The 19,534-nt window shown below is 37.9% G+C and overlaps 1 protein-coding gene across 4 annotated transcripts in view; it reads right to left on the reverse strand.

Moving 5' to 3' along the window:
* Positions 1-19,534, reverse strand: part of DGKI (diacylglycerol kinase iota) — a 467,910-nt gene that overhangs the window by 156,625 nt on the left and 291,751 nt on the right. For all 4 annotated transcript variants that reach the window (XM_025379314.1, XM_025379313.1, XM_025379316.1 and 1 more), the window contains one exon: positions 7,181-7,380. In XM_025379314.1, coding sequence (XP_025235099.1) covers positions 7,181-7,380 — 200 coding nt within the window. The remainder of the gene's footprint in view (positions 1-7,180; positions 7,381-19,534) is intronic.

Raw genomic sequence — 19,534 nt, forward strand, 5'->3', positions numbered from 1 at the left:
ATATTTTTTGTTTTCAGTAGAAAAAAATAATACCCTGGACTACATTAAGCAGAAACTCCTAAATATACATAAAAATGCATTTTGCTAACTCAGTGACAGTTTGGGGTCATTGAACTTTTATTGTAACTATGGATCTTCCAAAATAGAAATACGCACATACACACACTCAAAACTCCATGCATAATCTTAAGGTTTCATCCAGAAATTGAGGGCTGCAGGCACTTCCTCAAGCTTATCTCTGAGCTGTAAGTAATGACATAGTCTAATGGTATTATGCACTTTCCATAAAAACCAATGCTTAGTATGGAATTCTACACAACCCCAGGCAACCATGAGCCCTAAAGTATCTCATCCAAAAATTGAACTGTTAACTTAGATAGAGGATGGAAGCACATAGAACATAAAAAACTTCACAGCTCCATTTCAAATCAAAGAGGGCAACAGAAAGCAATTCTGGTGAGGTGGCTTCCTTATCTGAGGAACAGACCTGTGAAGGCAAGGGACACAGGTAGTCCAACCCTGAGGAGACGAGGCTGGGGAGAAAATGTAGAAACAGAACGGCACTGTACTCACATGGTGAAGGAGCCGGGGGGAGCAGACACTCGCCGCAGGTCCGCAGTTTGCACCTGGTGAATACTAGAGGCAGCAGGGAATGAGCAGCGAAGACAGAGTCAGCGACAGCGTGGACAGACAAGGAACAAGCCAGGGGAGAGAAAGAGAGACACACAAAATTTAAACAGAAATTAAATGAGCGCATCACCAAACAGCGAAGGAAAGGAAAAGGAAAACCAAGCCAGCCACGGAAATAATCCAAAAAAAGCGGGTGATAGCAACAAAGCCAACAGGACACACGGAAGGCGCTGGTTCTAGGCATGTCACAGACTGGAGCGGGGCCAGGCTGGGGTCGATGCAGGACAGCAGGTCGGGGGGTGCGGGGAGATGATCATGGCCTCCCTTGCTCAGGCCCATCAGGACACCCAAGGAGAGAAGGCACGCACTTACATATTGAGGGGTAGGCTGGCATGGTAAACTCATCTTTGAAAAGATTCAAAGTCAATTTAACCCTTTCATCACACAGCCATCAGGTTTCCCCAGGCTTTATAGGAACACTCATCAAAAGACAATCATCTTAAAAAGTGTCTGAACCAAAACTTCAACTTCCTTCAGTTAAACAACAAAGGCTTTTAAAAAACTCCAAAGGTAATACGAAGAAAGTCTCATTTTATCACTGTATTGCTGTCATTCTACCCACATTCTGGGGAGAAAAATCAAACCACAGATTTCTCCCTTTTCTCCTTTCTTTTATAATGGAGTCTACAGCAGCTGCTAGAAAAGATAAAATGTAGAATTTAAGAAACTAAACCCAAAATGTTTTGTTGACTTTACATAATTATTCTCTCCACTCTCTTATTTAAAGAGTTTCATTGGAACTACATTAGACCTAGTTCCCTGGATCTCTCTGTTCTGCAGGATACATAACTTTTCATACAAAGTCACCCATGAGTTAACTCCAGTCCAAGCCTCTCTCTGTCTGTGTTATCCTCCAAGTACTATCATTTCCAACCAATATAATACGTCTCAGCAGCCTAGGATGATGGAATTCGATTGCTCAATTCAAAGTTTGCTGACTAGAAATCTGGCCATTGGTTAAAATGACCATCTTTAACAATGAAGCCTTAATTACTAGTGAACTAAGGATAATATTATCCATTTATTAATAGTTCATTGAAGATCTCCTGAAACACCTGGGTAATTTTGTTTCTATTCTCCTTCAATGGCATCTTGCAAATAAAGAACATAATCCAGCTTATCATGTTACTAGCATACGAATATGAACCTAGATACATCTGCTTATTCCTTTTTGTGGGGAAGGTATTTACTGGAGTTCATACTCTGTGTAGATTCCTATGCTATGATAAAATGGCATATGCTCCCAAATAAATGAGGAGCTTCTGGACACAGTGGGACCTAGCTTTTTAGTTTGTGTATAGTAATGGCAAATGGGGTTATAAGCCAAGAAATATTTTTTAGGAAACATTAATTTTTCCTTTTGCATAAATGAAGATCTAGTGGCATCATGAGGCCCTATTAGTTAACTATTTCTCATGGAAATTCCTTCTATCCATGTGGGCCATAGCTTGAAATCATTAAATATGTATCTTTCATTTATAAGACAATGTGATCAAAATATATTTGATATTAGTTTTATATTCACAAAATTTTAGACTTATCTTAGAAAGCAATTTCTGAGAAACACAGCAGAGATAGCCTCATAGAATGGATTCATGTGTGAGTCACTGATGCAAGATGTGACTGTGTCTCAGGACCTATGACCGACACTGGGGATCCTAAAAGGAAAATCCTAGGGCCTCCCCACAGAGCAGAGAAGGGAGGAGTAAATCCATGATTAAACTGTTTTTAGTAAGTAGTGTCATGAAAATAACCAAGAGCACCACTGAAGCACGTAAAGGTACACCTAACAGCTAGAAGTAGACAGAAAAGGCTTATTAGGAAAAGTAGTAATTCAATGGGGTCCTAAGCTGTGAGCGAGGAGTTAGCAGAAGATAAAGAGGTGCAGAGGGCACTGCAAGAAGAGGACCTGAAAGCAAAACCAGGATGATGTAGGAGACAGGCTACTGTTCCAGGAACAGCAATCTTCCCTGGAACAAAGAGCAAAGAGAATGAAGAAGGGAGTGATTGAAAAGGTCTGCAAAGCTAAGGAACACAGGCTTGGGATTCTTAGATCAATCTAACTGGTATATCAGAAGAGACAGATTATGTGAAGGCAGCAAGGGTTGGAACAAGAAAACAGTCAGAAGCATACTTTAGTAATGCTGCTGAGAGGTAGCTCGCATGACCTTTGAACTCTGGCTGCTTTAGCAGTAGAGAGGATAGAGGGGATGAGAGTGAAAGACTTGGGAAATAAATAGAAGATAGAGTTCAAAGAATGTGGTAGCTACCCTGATGGATGTTGATATGGTTTGGACATGTGTCCCATCCAAATCTCATGTTGAAATGGAATCCCCGATGTTGTATGTGGGGCCTGGTCAGAGGTGTTTGGGTCATGGGGGCAGATCTCTCATAAACACTTGGTGCCTTCCTTGGGGTAGTGAGTGAGCTCTCACTCTGAGTTCATGTGACAATCAGTTGTTTAAATGAGTATGGTGCCTACCCCCTCTTGCTCTCTCTCTCACCATGTGATATGCCAGCTCCCCATTCACCTTTAGTCCTGACTGTAAACTTCCTGAAGCCTCACCAGAAGCCAAGCAGATGCTGGTCCCATACTTATACAGTCTACAGAACTGTGAGCCAAATAAAACTCTTTTCTTTACAAATTACCCAGCCTTGCCTGGGCACGGTGACTCACGCCTGTAATCCCAGCACTTTGGGAGGCTGAGGCGGGCAGATTACTTAAGCCCAGGACTTCAAGACCAGCCTGAGCAACGTGGAGGAACCCTGTCTCTATCAAAAATACATCTGGGCATGGTGGCGCACACCTGTAGTCCCAGCTCCTTGTGAAGCTGAGGCAGGAGAATCACTTGAACCTGGGAGGCAGAGGTTGCAGTAAGTCAAGAGGGCACCATGGCACTCCAGCCTGGGCAAGAGAGTCAGACTCTGTCTCAATAAATAAACAAACAAATATAAATAAATTATCCAGTCCCGGGTATTTCTTTACAGCAATGCAGAAATGGACTAGCAGGTGTATAGAAGTAGAAGTGACTGAGAGAACCTCAGAGGCCAGGAACAGGACAAATGAGTGGATGGTAGTTTCCTGTGTACAACTGTGAATGGAATAGGCTCACTGGATGGTGGGGAAGAAAAGCCAAGGAAATAAAGTTAATGAGTCCAGTTTCTAGCATGTAGTTTGAGGTTACTATGAGACATTAAGGTAAAAATGTCAACTGAGATATTTGGGTATCAGTCTTCAATTTTTAGAAGAAAATTCTGGGCTGAAGACACAGATCAGAGATACAGTCTCCCAGAGAAAGGGCAGAACCACAAGGAGAACTGGCATGTAAGTGGAAAGGGAACTGCTGTTAAGGGAGCCACAGCACTTACGTCTCGAATATCCAATTACCATGCTGTGTGAAAGGAGCCTAATTTTTAAAGATGAATTAAACAGCCACCTTCTTCTTATTGGGAACACACACACACATACACATGCAAACACACACATACATACACGCAAACACACACACACACACATGCAAACACACACACATGCAAACATACACAAACACACACATGCAAACACACACATACACACACGCAAACACACATACACACATGCAAACACACATACACACACGCAAACACACACACATTCACGCAAACACACACATACACACACGCAAACATACACACACACACAGAGAGAGGTTTTTAAGCTAAAAATTCTAAAGATATTTTCGACTAGTTCTCCTTGAGTAAAGAAAAAAGACAGGCGAAGAAAGGAAGGCAGGAAATAAAGAAAATGTCTTTCGAATTTCTCTTTCTTCGAAATGGTACACTTCACACAATTGATGGCCAAAGCAGAGAAAGGCTTGAAGGACTCAGAAGGTGGAAGAAAACTTATAGAAAAGTCTTAAAGGAAAGGCTGACCTTGAGCTTGAAACTCCACTTGGAAATCCAGTGGAAGACCTTAGATTTCAAAATAAGGTTTTCTGGTAAAATCGAAAGAAATACTTAATCATAGAAGGTAAATAAGATTAGAATGAGAGAAATTAAGGTTTAGGAAGCAAATATTACAAGGTGACTAGGGTTTTTTGCTTTCTTTTGAAAATGTGCTATCTGTATTGATTTTCTGAAAATAGTGTTGAATAATTTTTCACAAGTAGTAATAAAGATTTTTGTTATTTTTAAGTCTTATAAATATTCATTAATAAAATGAAAATTATACTATTATTCCCATTTCTCGTAAGTCTTTCAGAGGGCATGGGCTGGCCTGGATGCAGGCACCACTGCCTCTAGTAGAAAGTAAATAACAGTTCTGGGGTTTGTTATTGTTGTTGTTGTTTGGGGTTTTTGTTTTGTTTTGTTTTTCCAGACAGAGTCTCGCTCAGTTGCCCAGACTGGAGTGCAGTGGTGCAATCTCAGCTCCATGCACCCTCTGCCTTGTGGTCCTAGAGATTCTGGTGTCTCTGCCTCCTGAGTAGCTGGGATTACCAGCATGTGCCACCACGCCTGTTTAATTTTTGTATTTATAGCAGAGAAGGGGTTTTGCCATGTTGACCAGGCTGGTCTTGAACTCCTGGTCTCAAGTGATCCGGCCACCTGACCTCCCAAAGTGCTGGGATTACAGGTGTGAGTCAACGTACCCAGCCAGTAACAGTATTTTTAAGTTGAGGCTGCTTCTTGAACACTTGCATAGCTAAGAGCTACAAGAAGTGCCATCATATATCACGTGTGCCGTGAGTACAAAAAGAAAACAATTCTTTTTATGTGCTTCTATAGGTGCAGAAAGCCAAATGAATTCTTAAAATATGGTTGTTGAGCAAATACGAATTCTCAACACAAAGGTAAAAGCTGTTTAAAACTAAACCAGCTGAAAACCATTTCATGTCTGATAAGGTTATTAAATACAGAAGAAGCAGGCCTAAGACTGTGAACTCTCTGCCTATACATAGTAAAAACTTTTAGCTTCTGCATATCTTCTTAACAAACTATCTAAAAGTGACCCAACAACATAGACTATAGTACAGTTTCAGAGATTTTTTTTCACTTAGTATTTCATAGATTTCTGGCAAACCCATGGTCCACGTAACTCTAACATTTCTAGGGTAAATTTGATGAACCATATACAACTACTGACATTCCACGTTTTCTAAAATATAACCTCAGCAATTGTGTATTTAACCTAACAGAAGGTAAAGGCAGGGAGGGCAGGCAGCATGAGGAACGAGTCAGGAGTTTCACTAAATGCAAAATGTAAACAAAGAAAGACATGTAACTAAAAAACACCTCTGGAAAATAATCTAGGAAAAATTCTGGGGGAAGTCTGAATTCTGGGAGAGAAGGAAGGAGAGGACAGAGTAGATTTTTTTATCCCAGCTTCAAACTGAGACCCAGATGCCAAAAGCTGGAATACTCTGAGAGCACTATCTAATCCTGCTCATCAACATGTGCCACCACAGAGAGAGAACAGTAAGTGCTGGTAGTGAGTGAGGGCACCTGTGTTGCTGGCTATTCTAGGGACTTCTGCATAAATGCATGGCAAAGCATGCCCTTGCTTTACAGGCACCACAAGGAAGCCAGCCACTCAGTGCAAATAGATAACCATGCATGACAGGCCACAAACGGGAGAAGCACCTTTGAGAGTCCCTCACTGTGACAGAGAATGACACAAGGCTAAGCCCTGAAATGGCCTTAGGCATACAGCATGATATATAGGAAATATTCAAAAGATGCCAAAACTTCCGTTCATTATCCATCCCCTTCTCCAACCCCACAGACACTTAATCACTAGTTGGAGTGAGACACACTATAAAATGAATATGCATTCTAAATATCTAGTCATTATTACCTTACCTCAAGTCAGTTTATTAAAATGCCTAAGAAAGGAAAACTCCAGGAGGGATACCACGTGTGAAAGAGTGGGTCAGGCTATGTCTGGACAATAGGATGCTGCCCAGATAGCCAATGCTGAGTTGAAGCACCAGAGTATGCAGGACCCCAAAATAGGAACATCAGGAAGGGAACAATTCGCTGGCAGGCAGAAAGAGATGCAATGTGGATAGAGGCCAGCCACTGACCAGCTCTGCCAACCAGCCGCGACTGGAGAAACCAACACTCTCCAAGCGACCTAAGTAAAGAGCAGGCTAACTATGTGCTTCCCTGAAACAAAACAAACAAAAACACATTTACCTGAACACAGTTTACCACCCTAGAATCCCTCTCAATGATTTTCTGAGAGTCCCAATAAATATATTCTCAAGTGGTCAGTGAAGAATCATCATCTATCTCATGTACAGTGATAACTACTAAAAGAAGGGTGTGGAACTGTACAATAAACAAGGGGAAAAAACTCTATATGTTCCCATGAGAGAAACCAAGGAACTGCTGAGTCTCCCGGACTTTTTTCCTCTTCCCAACACAGTGAGGTTCCCAGACCATGCACATGCTCTGCACTCTCCTCTCCAAGGTCTTCGTGTTAAGCAAGGTAGGCCATGAGCAGACTCACTCATTAAGTAAAGGCATGGATGTTCTCCTCTTGCTCTTCTGTACCATGTTGGCCTGATTCCTCAGGGAGATCCGAATCATAGCTGGGGCCAACCTACAGGGCTCCCCATCCACTTGCATGGGGATGGATTTGTAAGTTAGAAGCATGACTTCTCGACACTGGTGTAGCCTCTCTCCATGGCCCCCAACTTGCAGGGCTGCCTATAAAAACAAGAGTCAAAGGGAAGCAAGGAGTTAGTTCTCATTATTTAAGAAAGCTGGAGGCCAGGCGTGGTGGCTTATACCTGTAATCCCAGCACTTTGGGAGGCCAAGGCAAGTGGATCACCTGAGGTCAGGAGTTCAAGAGCAGCCTGGCCAACATGGCAAGACCCCGTCTCTGCTAAAAATACAAAAAAAAAAAAAAAAAATAGCTGGGCATGGTGGCGGGTGCCTGTAGTCCCAGCTACTTAGGAGGCTGAGGCTGGAGAATCACCTGAACCCGGGAGGCAGAGGTTGCAGTGAGCCGAGGTCACGCCACTGCACTCCAGCATGGGCAATAGAGTGAGACTCCATCTCAAAAATAAAAAAGAAAAAGAAAGCTGGAAATCCCAAGTCCATTGTACATAACCAAGGAGTCTGTGATAAACATAGTAAAATTGGTAAAATTAACCACCACCATAGTAGGAAACCTGGATAAACCATTAATACAAATAAACTGAATATTCACAATTATGACGAACGAGCCTTACCATAAATTCCTATTAACTACCACTTTTTGCTCTTACATGTTTCAAATCTAAATTTAAGCATGTTAGTTTAATACAAAGGTTTTTCTTTGTGTTATATATTCTCATTAAACAACCAATGAAAGCAGAACAAAACCAATATGAAGGAGATAAAGCAGGTAGTTTATTAATCTCTAAATTGTATTTACCTAATACTTAAATATGCAGCACATTGTTGATTACTTTTCATGTTTAGATAGGTGTTTGCTTTTTTATCTAAACTTCCTCAAGCTATTTCTAACTTGTATAAGATCAACAAAATGCAAAATAACAACAATTACTTAATTTAAAACATTCTGGAAAGCAAAGCAGCTTTGAGGATCAAAATGAAAGACAGTAAGAACTCAGTTCATCATGGGAGCCACAGAATGGAGTTTCAAGATGATATTAAAAGTCTTGTTAAGGAGCAACACATTTATATAACCTCTTCTGACTTAGTAAAAAAAAAAATGTATTTAGTATTATTTATCCTTTTAGGAAATAAAAGAAAAATCACACATTTTTGTTGTATAATATACATAGAGCACACAAATTTTATTATACAGCTTAATAAATATTTTATACACACATGTTAACCTCCATCAAGACCAAGTTTTGGAAAAAACATATAACACCCAAAAAGTTCCCACATGCCCCTTCCTAGTCTATTACACTCTTCCCACCAACTGACTGGTGAGCAAGAAAGCAGAGGAGAATGCTGTGAGAAGTTACTAAAATTCTTTTTGCCTTATTACCTGATGTAAATTTACTCTTTTTATTTTGTAGTCTTGAGTAGGCCTAACGACAGATAAAATGTAAAACCTGCCTGATAAGAAGGTATTCCTCTGAGTTTAACCGGACTGAAAATTGCTTGAATACCTTCCAATCTCTTGGTATTGGAAGTCATACACAGTAGTCTAGACCACTTTTAAGCCATCTTCTCAGCCTCAAAAACAAAACAGCAGCAAATATTACAAAGAGGTAGAGTTAATAACTGTCAATGCCACCCCTACTGGCATTTCACAATCAATCCAAGATGATTGCACAGACACAGGAGGAACTACTGTAATTAGCTTTTCAGGGTAGAGACATTTCCATTATTGTTAGCACAGTCACATTAAATTATTTTGGGAACAAATTAGAGTATGAGTAATTTTTTTAAACTTATTAGAAATACATATTTTTCATGTCTCAGATTGGTCCAGGCTTAGCATCTTATAAGATACAGGCTTAAGAGCCCAAATAGAAAGCCCCAAGACTTTCCAGAATGAATCATTTACTATTAGTAATACTTTGATTTATTAGTGACAACCACTCTCTATTTAACCTAGCACATGTTAGTCTTATGAGAACCTCAGATATTGCCTTTCTGGTAGCCTGTGACTTGAGAGGAAATAAGACAGTCCCTGACCTAATGCATCCACTGCCATTTATTGCCCCAAGACCATAGCTTTCCTTTGCACTGCAGCTATGTCTTGAGATTTTCCATCTTTTCACACTATACTCTTCCCTGGAATATTCAACCCCTCTCAAAGTGTATCCTCTTCCTTACTGCTCAAGTCCTTATTCTACTTGCTGTCAGATGGAAATAACAGGCAATCATGGGTTGGAGGAGGGGTGAAGCAAGAGCAAATCTTACTCTCCTTTCCTTCCTCATCACCACTATCAGCCCCAGCCTCATTCCTGGAACAAAGGACCCAAAGGAAAAAAATCTGTGACATGGAGATCCAACACAAAAGATCATCAACCACCCTAAAGTCTGCTTGTGTTTTAAAGACTATCAAGGTAAACAAACCTCTGTAAGACTAAACAAAAAAGAATAGAAAACATAAAACTCTTTTCTCTCTCTTTTTTTTTTTTTTGACAGTCTCACTCTGTTGCCAGGCTGGAGTGCAGTGGTGCAATCTCAGCTTACTGCAGCCTCCACCTCCCGGGTTCAAGCAATTCCCCCTGACTCAGCCTCCTGAGTAGCTGGCACTACAGGCACATGCCACCATGCCTGGCTAATTTTTTGTATTGTAGTAAGATGGGGTTTCACCATGTTGGCCAGGATGGTCTCAATCTTCTGACCTCATGATCCTCCTGCCTTGGCCTCCCAAAGTGCTGGGATTACAGGCATGAGCCACCGTGCCTGGCCAAAATTATTTTATTAAAAATAAGAAAGGGCCAGGTGCAGTGGCTCACACCTGTATCCCAGCACTTTGGGAGACCAAGGTGGGAAGATTGCATGAGGCCAGAAGTTCAAGACCAGCCAGGGCAACATAGTCAGACTCCATCTCTACAAAAAATTTAAAAATCAGCTGAGGATGGTAGTGCACGCCTGTATTCCCAGCTACTTGGGAGGCTTAGGGAGGAGGATCTTCTGAGCCCAGGAGTTCAAGGCCGCAGTGAGCTATGATCATGCCACTGCACTCCATCCTGACAATAGAGCAAGACCCTGCATCTAAAAAATAAAATTAAATAAATGAAATAAGGAGATAGCTAAAGAGATAATAGAGAGTTTTGAAAATCATGCAAGAATTTTATGAAAACAATAAATCGAAAAATCTAGATAAGAAAGAAATTTCTGGGAAAAATATAACTTGCAAAATTTGGTATAATAAATACAGAAAATAAATAGATTAGGGCTATTTTAAAAATTGAAAGAGTTATCAAAAAATCTTCCTCATTTTACCTTCCTCCCTCCCCCTTCCCCAAAAATGTCAAAAAGGCTAGATATTTTACAAGTCAGTCTTATTCAAATGTTAAGGAAAGACGGTGTCTATTTAGTACAAGTTGCTTTAGAAAATATGATGCTATAGCTTTTAAGGTAACAAAACTAGATAAAAGCAGTACAAGAAAACAAAAAATTTTAGCCCAAATTATATTCATAATCATAAATGCAAAAATCACTTTAAAAAATCTAATTGCCACCAGTGGTCTCTTTTATAGAAGTTAAAGTTATTATGGTTTATTATTAAGAATCAAGAAATTAAGAATTACTCAACATCAGAAAATACATCATTGTAATTTCAGTACATTAATGGTTTAAACGAGAAAAACCATATTATCATCTCAAAAGATTAAGCAAAAAAAAAAAAAAGACGTTCAATGCCTTTTATGATAAAAATGAATTTCACAGAAAACTAAGAGTAGAAAATAGCTTTTGTAACTGATAAAGATCACCTACCAAGATATCTAGAAAAAAATATTATTCACAATAAAAAAAAAATTAGAAGCATTCCTTTCAAGAAAAAAGTTATCCATTAGCAACAAAAGTTTTCAGCATAATACTGGATGTACTGACCAACACAATGAGACAAAGAAATAAAATTAGAAAAAAAAAATTAAAGGAAAAAATGTAAACTTACTAATATTTCTACGGATATTATCCCATACATAAAAATTCCAAGAAAATTCACAGGCCAAGTGTTAAAACTCCTAAGAAAGATGGCTGATACACTGTCAACTTAAAAAATCAATAGTATTCTACTACTCTAGCATTAAATAAACAAAAATACAATATAATATAAAATGCCATTTACAATATCAACAAAAACAATACATGCAGACTTTTATGCAGAAAATTTTAAAATTTTATTGAAGGATGTAAGGAAAGACTTAAATAAACGGAGAGGCATGTTATATTCATGGACAGAATAATTCAATACTCCAATAATGTTAATTTTCCAAAATTAACATACCAATTCAATATAATTCAAATTAAAATAAGAGAAATACTATTTTGAGGAATCTTGTTGTCATGCTAATTTCATGTCAACTTTCTAAGCCACAGTAACCAGATATTTGGTCAAACACTCTAGATGTTTCTATGAAAGTATTTTTTTAATGAGATTAACACTGAACCCAGTAGATTTTGAGTAAAGCAAACATGAGTGGGCCTCATCCAATCTGCTGAAGACTCTAGAAAGAAAAAAGAAGAACATTCCCAGAACAAGGAGGAATTTGACCATCAGCCTGCCTTTGGACTTGGGCTTCAACTTGGGCTGCTCCCTGGGTCTCTAGCCTGTCAGCCTATCCTGCAAATTGCTGCAAATTGGGACTTGCCAGCCTCCAATTCACAATTCACATGAGATTAAAATAAATCTCAATCTCTCTCCCTCACTCACACACTCCCTTTTGTTCTGTTTCTTTGGAGAATTTTGACTAATATACTTGTACAAATGACTCAATAATTAATTTTGAAGGATAAAGATCCACAAATAACTAAGGATAGTTGGAAAGAACAGGAGCAATGGATAGCCGACTGTCCCTGTTAGATACCAAGATATATAACACTTAAAGATGCAGTCATTAAAATAGTGAAAGTCAGTGGAAATGAATACAGAGAACAGAACAGACTCAAAGATATGAATATATGAACTATGGTGATGTGGCATTATAAATTATTGAAGAAATGATGGATTATTTAGCCAATGAGGCTGGGAATATTTCTCACTATATAGAGAAAAATAAAATCAGTATTCTACCTCACATCATACACAAAGGAACAAGAAATAAAAATACAAATATAAATATTAGTGGGCTGAAAGAGAGGAGAGAGTAAGTATTTCTTCCCATCTCTTTTTCTCAATCAGTGTCTGACAATAGCTAATAATTCCTTGAGCTTCCATTTGCTACTGAGAAGCACTCTTTCCAGGCCAACCCAACCCTGTGGCTCCAGCTCAGACAGGCAGTCCTCACAGAGGCTCCAACTCTCCTGGAGCGATTCCCTTCTCCAGAGTTCTAGTTCTGCCATGTGACCCTCCCAGCATGCCCATCAACAGGTCTCTCAGGTGGCCACTTCTCCCAAGTTCCACCTCTGTTTTATAGCCTGAGCTCCCTGATGCTAATAACACCATCTTCTCCCACTGTCCCTCTAACCCTAGGGAGCATTTATGGATTGCTAATTGTTAGGCAGGAATCTAGACCCAACATGGTGGTGCCACCCGGCATAGCAGGCCCTTTGTTCGAGACTTCCCTTCCTCTTTGAACACACCCGCAGACTTGCATACGTCAGAGGTTCCGGCTGGGCAACCACACTCCCCCATGACCTGCAGCTCACCTGCATTCCACAAGTTCGTAAACAGCAGTTTCAGTTGACAGTTTCCAAAGACCCCTTCCTCATGACCCTTACTCGACTCCTGCCCTAGTAGTTTCAAGGCCCCCCAGGCTCTGTTTGTACAACCAGCTTCCCTACCTCTCACGCTATAAAAAAGCCCCTGCCCTCCTCCCTCAGCGCGACTTCCTTGGCCCGCACCTTTGGACCGAGGAACCTCGCCCGCAAGTCCTAATAAAGGCTATTCTCACTGCCATTTGCCTTGTGTCTTCGTTCCCGGTTCGGCTCCAGCTTCAGTTTACCTTTACACTAATCTAGGGTTGACCTCTTTTCAATTCTTCTAACATCCCATAACTAGCCTCCTGTACTAAATAGCCTCAATGGATCTATCTCCTATTGAATTTTTTCCTCTTTGATACACTCAGCTCATCACCAAAATGATAAATTTACTTACATAATTTGCAGTGGCACCAATATCAGCTACTTCATAGTTTTTGACACATTTTACAAGCTATTTTACTGTCAGGAACTTCTATCATTAAGATTCTTTTCATTTTATCAATAATTAAGATTTCTAGGCACTGGTGTGTTTGTTTTATTTTATTTATTAAATTATTTTTGAGATGGAGGCTCACTCTGCTGCCCAGGCTGGAGTGCAGTGGCACAATCTCGGCTGACTACAGCCTCTGCCTCCAAAGCAATTCTCCTGCCTCAGCCTCCTGAGTAGCTGGGACTACAGGTGCATGCCACCATGTGCAGCTAATTTTGTTTTGTAATTTTAGTAGAGACAGGGTTTCGCCATGTTGGCCAGGCTGGTCTCAAACTCCTGACCTCAGGTGATCCACCCGCCTTGGCGTCCCAAAGTGCTGGGATTATAGGCGTGAGCCACTGCACCCAGCCCACTGGTGTGTTTTAAAGTTCCATGGTAAAACATGCTGTACGGAGCCTAAATGCTATTAGTAGTGGTGGTATTAATTATTGTCCACGTTAATAAATATTTATAGCAAAAATAATTCCATAAATTCAGTTTCCTCATATGGAAAGTAATTACAGTATGCTGCTACAATCACTTTCAGAACTAGCATTTTATGATTCTATGTTGCACCTACAATTCTATAATTTCATGTTCTCAAATTCTACCTCCTCCCATCTAGAGCCCTGTTTCTTTCCTTGACTATATAAGTGATGTAGTATTGTCCAGCCACTCTAAAGTGCTAGAGAGTAAAAAGGAAAGCACTGCATTTGAAAAACCACCCTTCTGCAAATTTAAAAAATAGTAGCAATTATTGCATACTTACTATAAGTCAAAAGTTTTTCTATGAAAAAGTCTTGTAAAAATCTCAACACTCTCATTGGGATTACTTATATACATGTGTTTTTTTCATTTTTGTTTAATGAAAGTAGATTCTAGTCACTACCAAAGTGAGTTCATGAGAAGCAGGAAAAAAAGAAGCCACTTTTGTGGACCTGTCCAGTTTTACAACTGTTAGTGAGATGTAGACTCGTATTCAGGATGCGGTTTGGGGAAAAAACCATTTGTATGCTTTAAAGGTAGTTATATAGACAATCATTCCTCTAAAATCTGCAATATCCTGACAATATAGTGACAGAATCAACAAAATATACTGGAGCAATGGAATAAAATAGATTTGTAGAATTCTGGAACAAAAGAAATATACCCTATCCATCTTTTAATAGTGGTCCAGTAGTGTTCATCCCCTATATAAGACTGATTTTTTATCTTGTGAAGCAGGAAGTGGAGAACGAAGTGGAATGTAATGCTAAGACAGTACATACTAAGTCACAACGAAACACAGTCCAGAGCCACATACGATGTATCATCCACTAGGACAAGACAAGCAAAGAAGCAAGAAAACATCATCTATAATAAAGGGGAAAAAAATTATTGCTGGGTGAACTTAAGAGCAAATTGAAAGCTGCAGGAAGAAAGAGGCCAGTGAAGATAAAAACAGACGAATAGAAATTACCAGATCTGAAAAACAGAGACAGAAACATTTTATTTTATTTCTTGACCTGTGAGACAATAACAAGCAATCTAAAATACATTTAATAAAATCCCAGAAGAAGAGAAAGGGAGAATGGAGCAGAAAACACATGAATAAAAATATTCCTAGTTTGTTGGGGAAAACAAATAAACCTTTAGGTCCAAGGAGAACAGTGAACCTAAAACAGGATAAATGCAAAGAAAACCACTGTGGTGGGCAGAACAGTGCTCACCACTATAACCACCAAAAAAGATGCCCATGTTCTAACTCCCAGGAACCACACAAACCTCCTGGAGCAAAAGGGCCTTTTAGGTGTAAGTAAACTAAGGTTGTTGAGATAGGAGGATTATTCTGGATTGTCTTAGTGGACCCAATGCAGTCTCAATGGTCCTTATAAAGAAAAATTAGGGGCTAGAGAATGAAAGTCAGAGAGGACAATGCAAGAATAGAAACAGATGCTGGAGTGACATAGGACTGTAAGCCAAAGAATGTGGGCAGCCTCTAGTAGCTGAAAAAGACAAGGGAACTAATTCTTCCATAGAATCTCCAGAGGGAACACAGCCCTACAAACCCATTTTAGACTTCTGATCTCTACGAATTTAAAATAATAAACGTGTGTTGTCTTAAGCCACTGTTGTAGTCATTTGTTCTCAGCAGCAATAAGAAAGTAATACAGCTACAAAGAGGTTTAAAACTAAAGATAAACTAGTACAATCACCATGGAGAGCAATATGGAAGTTTCTCAAAAAACAACAAATAGAAGTATCATATGATCCAGCAACTGCACTACTGGGCATTTATCCAATAGAAAGGAAACCAGTACACTGAAGAGACATCTGTACCCCCATGTTTATTGCAGCACTGCTCCAATAGCCAAGATATGGAATCTGCCTAGGTGTCCAACAACAAAAAATTAAAAAAATGTAGCATGTATACACAATGGAATATTATTCAGCCATTAAAAAGAATGAAATCCTGTGGCAGCATGGATGAAACTGGAGAACACTATGCTAAATAATATAAGATAGGAACAGCACGTTAACCACCACACATTCTCATTAACTTGTGGAAGCTAGAAAAAGTTGATCTCATATAAGTAAAAAGTAGAACAGAGGATACTAGAGGCTAGAAAGGATAAAGGAAAGGGAGGGATAGGACGAAACTTGTTAAAGGATACAAAATTAAAACAAGACAGAAGAAATAAATGTTAGTGTTCTATACCACTGTAGGATGACTATAGTTGACAGTAACATCTAGTTTCAAAAAACTAGAAGGAGAATGTTAAATGTTCCCAACACAAAGAAATGACAAATGTTTGAGATGATGGATATGCTAATTATCCTGATTGGATCACTGTACATTATATATATTGAAGCATCATTATGTATTCCATGAATATGTACAATTATTACTCGTAAATTAAAAATTTGATTTTTAAAAAACAACAAATAAAGAGAAAGTCTCAAGAACAGGGAAAAAAAGACACACTATATACAAAGTACTAATGATGCAAATGACAGCTGACTTTTCATTATAAAATATGGAGGCCAGAAGAAAACAACTATTTAAAGAGCTAAAGCAAGACAAACAAAAACAAACCTGTCAGTCCAGAATTCAGAATTCTATATCTACAAAAACATAATTCAAAGAATAAGGATAAAATAAAGACATTTTCAGAAAAATAAAATTTAAAAGTATTTGTTGCCAACAGAACTTCACTGTAAGAAATGTTAGAGGAAATCACTGAAATTAAAGCAAAATGATGCCCGATGGAAACTTGGATCAACATGGATCAACAGGAAGGAATGAATAACACTGGAAAGGGAAACAGGTGGGTACAAAGAACTTCGTATTTGTCTTTCATCTCTCAATTTCTTTAAAAGTAACAATTGTTCAAAGCAAATATATTAATGTTGATTTGTGGGGCTCATATGGAATGTAAAAGACATATGGAAATAAGAGTATAAGGTAATGCTGGGCACAGTGGCTCACGCCTGTAATCCCAACACTTTGGGAGGACGAAGTGGGCAGATCACCTGAGGTCAGGAGTTTGAGACCAGCCTGGCCAACATGGTGAAACCTCATCTCTACTAAAAATACAAAAATTAGCTGGCCCTTGTGGCAGGCACGTACAATCCCAGCTATTTAGGAGGCTGAGGCAGGAGAATTACTTGAACCTAGGAGACAGAGGTTGCAGTGAGCCAAGATCATGCCACTGCACTCCAGTCTGGGCAACAAGAGCAAAACTCCGTATCAAAGAATAAAAAAGAGCATAAGGTAAGAAAGAGAAAAAGGATTATGAGGAAAAGATAAGTAAATTGATATATTACTTGTATCCAGAATGGAGGCGAGATCCTATAGACAGTAAAATGTTAATGGTATTGTAAACATAAACTCAACAATTTAGACAAAATAATGAACAAGTTTCATGAAATATTTAATAAAGTTGACTCAAGAAGAAATTGAAAATATGAATAATTCTATATCTCTACTTGCCTTAAAGAAATCTCAAAGCCAGAGTATATTAGGAAATTCTATGAAATATATAATGAAAAAGATAATAGTACCAGTCTTCACAAATTCTTTCAGAAAACAGAAGAGAATGTCATTTCCTGTCTCAGATTCCAAGGCCGGTAGAACCTTTATATCAAAACCCAATCAAGATATGCAAGAAAAGAAATTTATTTATTGTTGTCCCTCATAATCATAGTCACAAAAATGCTTAACAAAATATTAGTAAACTGTATCTAGCAATATAACAATGATAATAAATCAAGACTAAGAGGGGCTTATCCTAGAAATGCAAGATCAGTATAAGATTTTTAAAAATTAATGAAATTAGTGATATAAACAAAGGGGAAAATTGTATGTCAATTTCAGAGATACAAAAAACCTTTGATAAAATACACCACTCATTTGTGATCAAAAGTTCTCAGGAAAGTAGGAATTAAGTGGAAATTCCTTAATCATATAAAGGACACTAATTAAAAAAAAACTACAATTAAGCATATTTATGAAAAATATGGAATGTTTCCCCATGTAATCAGGAAAAATACAAACATGTGCATTCTTACCATTTTTATTCAACATCTTAGTGAACATCCAAGTAAAAGAAATTTTAAAGAATTTTCTAGAGTGGCATGAAAATTTTTTGAATAAAAAAGGAAAGGCATGTAAGGCAACAGTAAAACTCTATTTCAAACAATATAATTGTGTATGCAGGAAAACCTAAGGAATCTAGTAAAAAAAAAAAAAACAAAAACCAAACTACTGGATCTAATAAGTGAATTTAGCAAAGTTATGAGACAAAGTCAATAAACAAATATGTATGCATATATAGACACACATATAGTCATGTCTATATACTAGCAATAATAATTAAATGTAAAATTTAAATTACTGTTTAAAATAGCATTAAAAAATACTTAGAAATAAATAATTAGAAATTTAACAATAGGTGTGCAAAAAACTGAAAATTGCACTGAAGCTACAAAACACTGTTGATGGATATTAAATACCTAAATAAATGGAGAAATATACCATGTTCATGGATTGGAACATTCATATTGTTAATATTCCAATTCCTCCCAAAATTATCTAAAACTTAAATGCAATTCCAATCAAAATCCTAATTTTTTGCAGATTAAAGCAGATTCTAAGCAAATGCCAAAAGACCTAGAATAAGGAAAGCACTGTTAGAACAACAAAGTGATTTATATTACCAGATTGAAGGGTTACCATAGAGCTAATTAAGACAGTGTGGTATTGGCAATGAGGATAAACAAATCAATGAAACAGAATAGAACCTAGGCACCAAGCAAAAGCACCAAAGCAATGTTACAGAAAAGGAAAGTTGATTCAACAAATAGTGCTGGAAAAAAACTGAATAAATGCATTTATTATGAACGAATATACATCTTACACAATACACAAAAATTAATTTGAGCTGAATCATAAACTTACATATAAAAGCCAAACTTATAAATCTTCCAGAAGAAAACATAGGAGAATGGCCTCCCAATCTTTCTGGGAGTAATCAAAGATTTCTTAGGAAGCACACAAAAAGCTCTAAAACAAATTAAGCCTTTTTCATAAAACTGGATGTTTAAAACTTATGCTCATCAAAACAAACACTAAAAACACAAAAAGGAAAAGTATAAACAAAAAGAATATATTTTTAATAAATAAATCTGTCAGAAGACTTGTATTCAGAATATATCTCTTCTATTTCAACAATAAAAGATAAACAGCCCATTAAAATATGCAAAAAAAAAAAAACACATTTAACTTCCTTTAAAAAAAGACAAAATGGTAACAATAAAAATAAACTTATCTTTACTCTCAAATGTTGTTTGTAAGGACATAATTGTCTGTTCCAGAATTTTATCTGCATAAAACATACATAATTCCTTGATTTCCTTCAGGGATGGAAGTTTATTTTTGTCCCTGTTCCATCAAGTATAATATTTAAACATCATTTATGTCTCTATCCATTAACACATTTTCAACATCTGTTGGGTATTTAAATCACTTCTCTGAGCACAAGGGCGGTCCCTCGTGCCACCTG

The sequence above is a fragment of the Theropithecus gelada genome, chromosome 3 (genome assembly GCF_003255815.1).
Source record: "Theropithecus gelada isolate Dixy chromosome 3, Tgel_1.0, whole genome shotgun sequence".
In the NCBI taxonomy this organism is placed as follows: domain Eukaryota; kingdom Metazoa; phylum Chordata; class Mammalia; order Primates; family Cercopithecidae; genus Theropithecus; species Theropithecus gelada.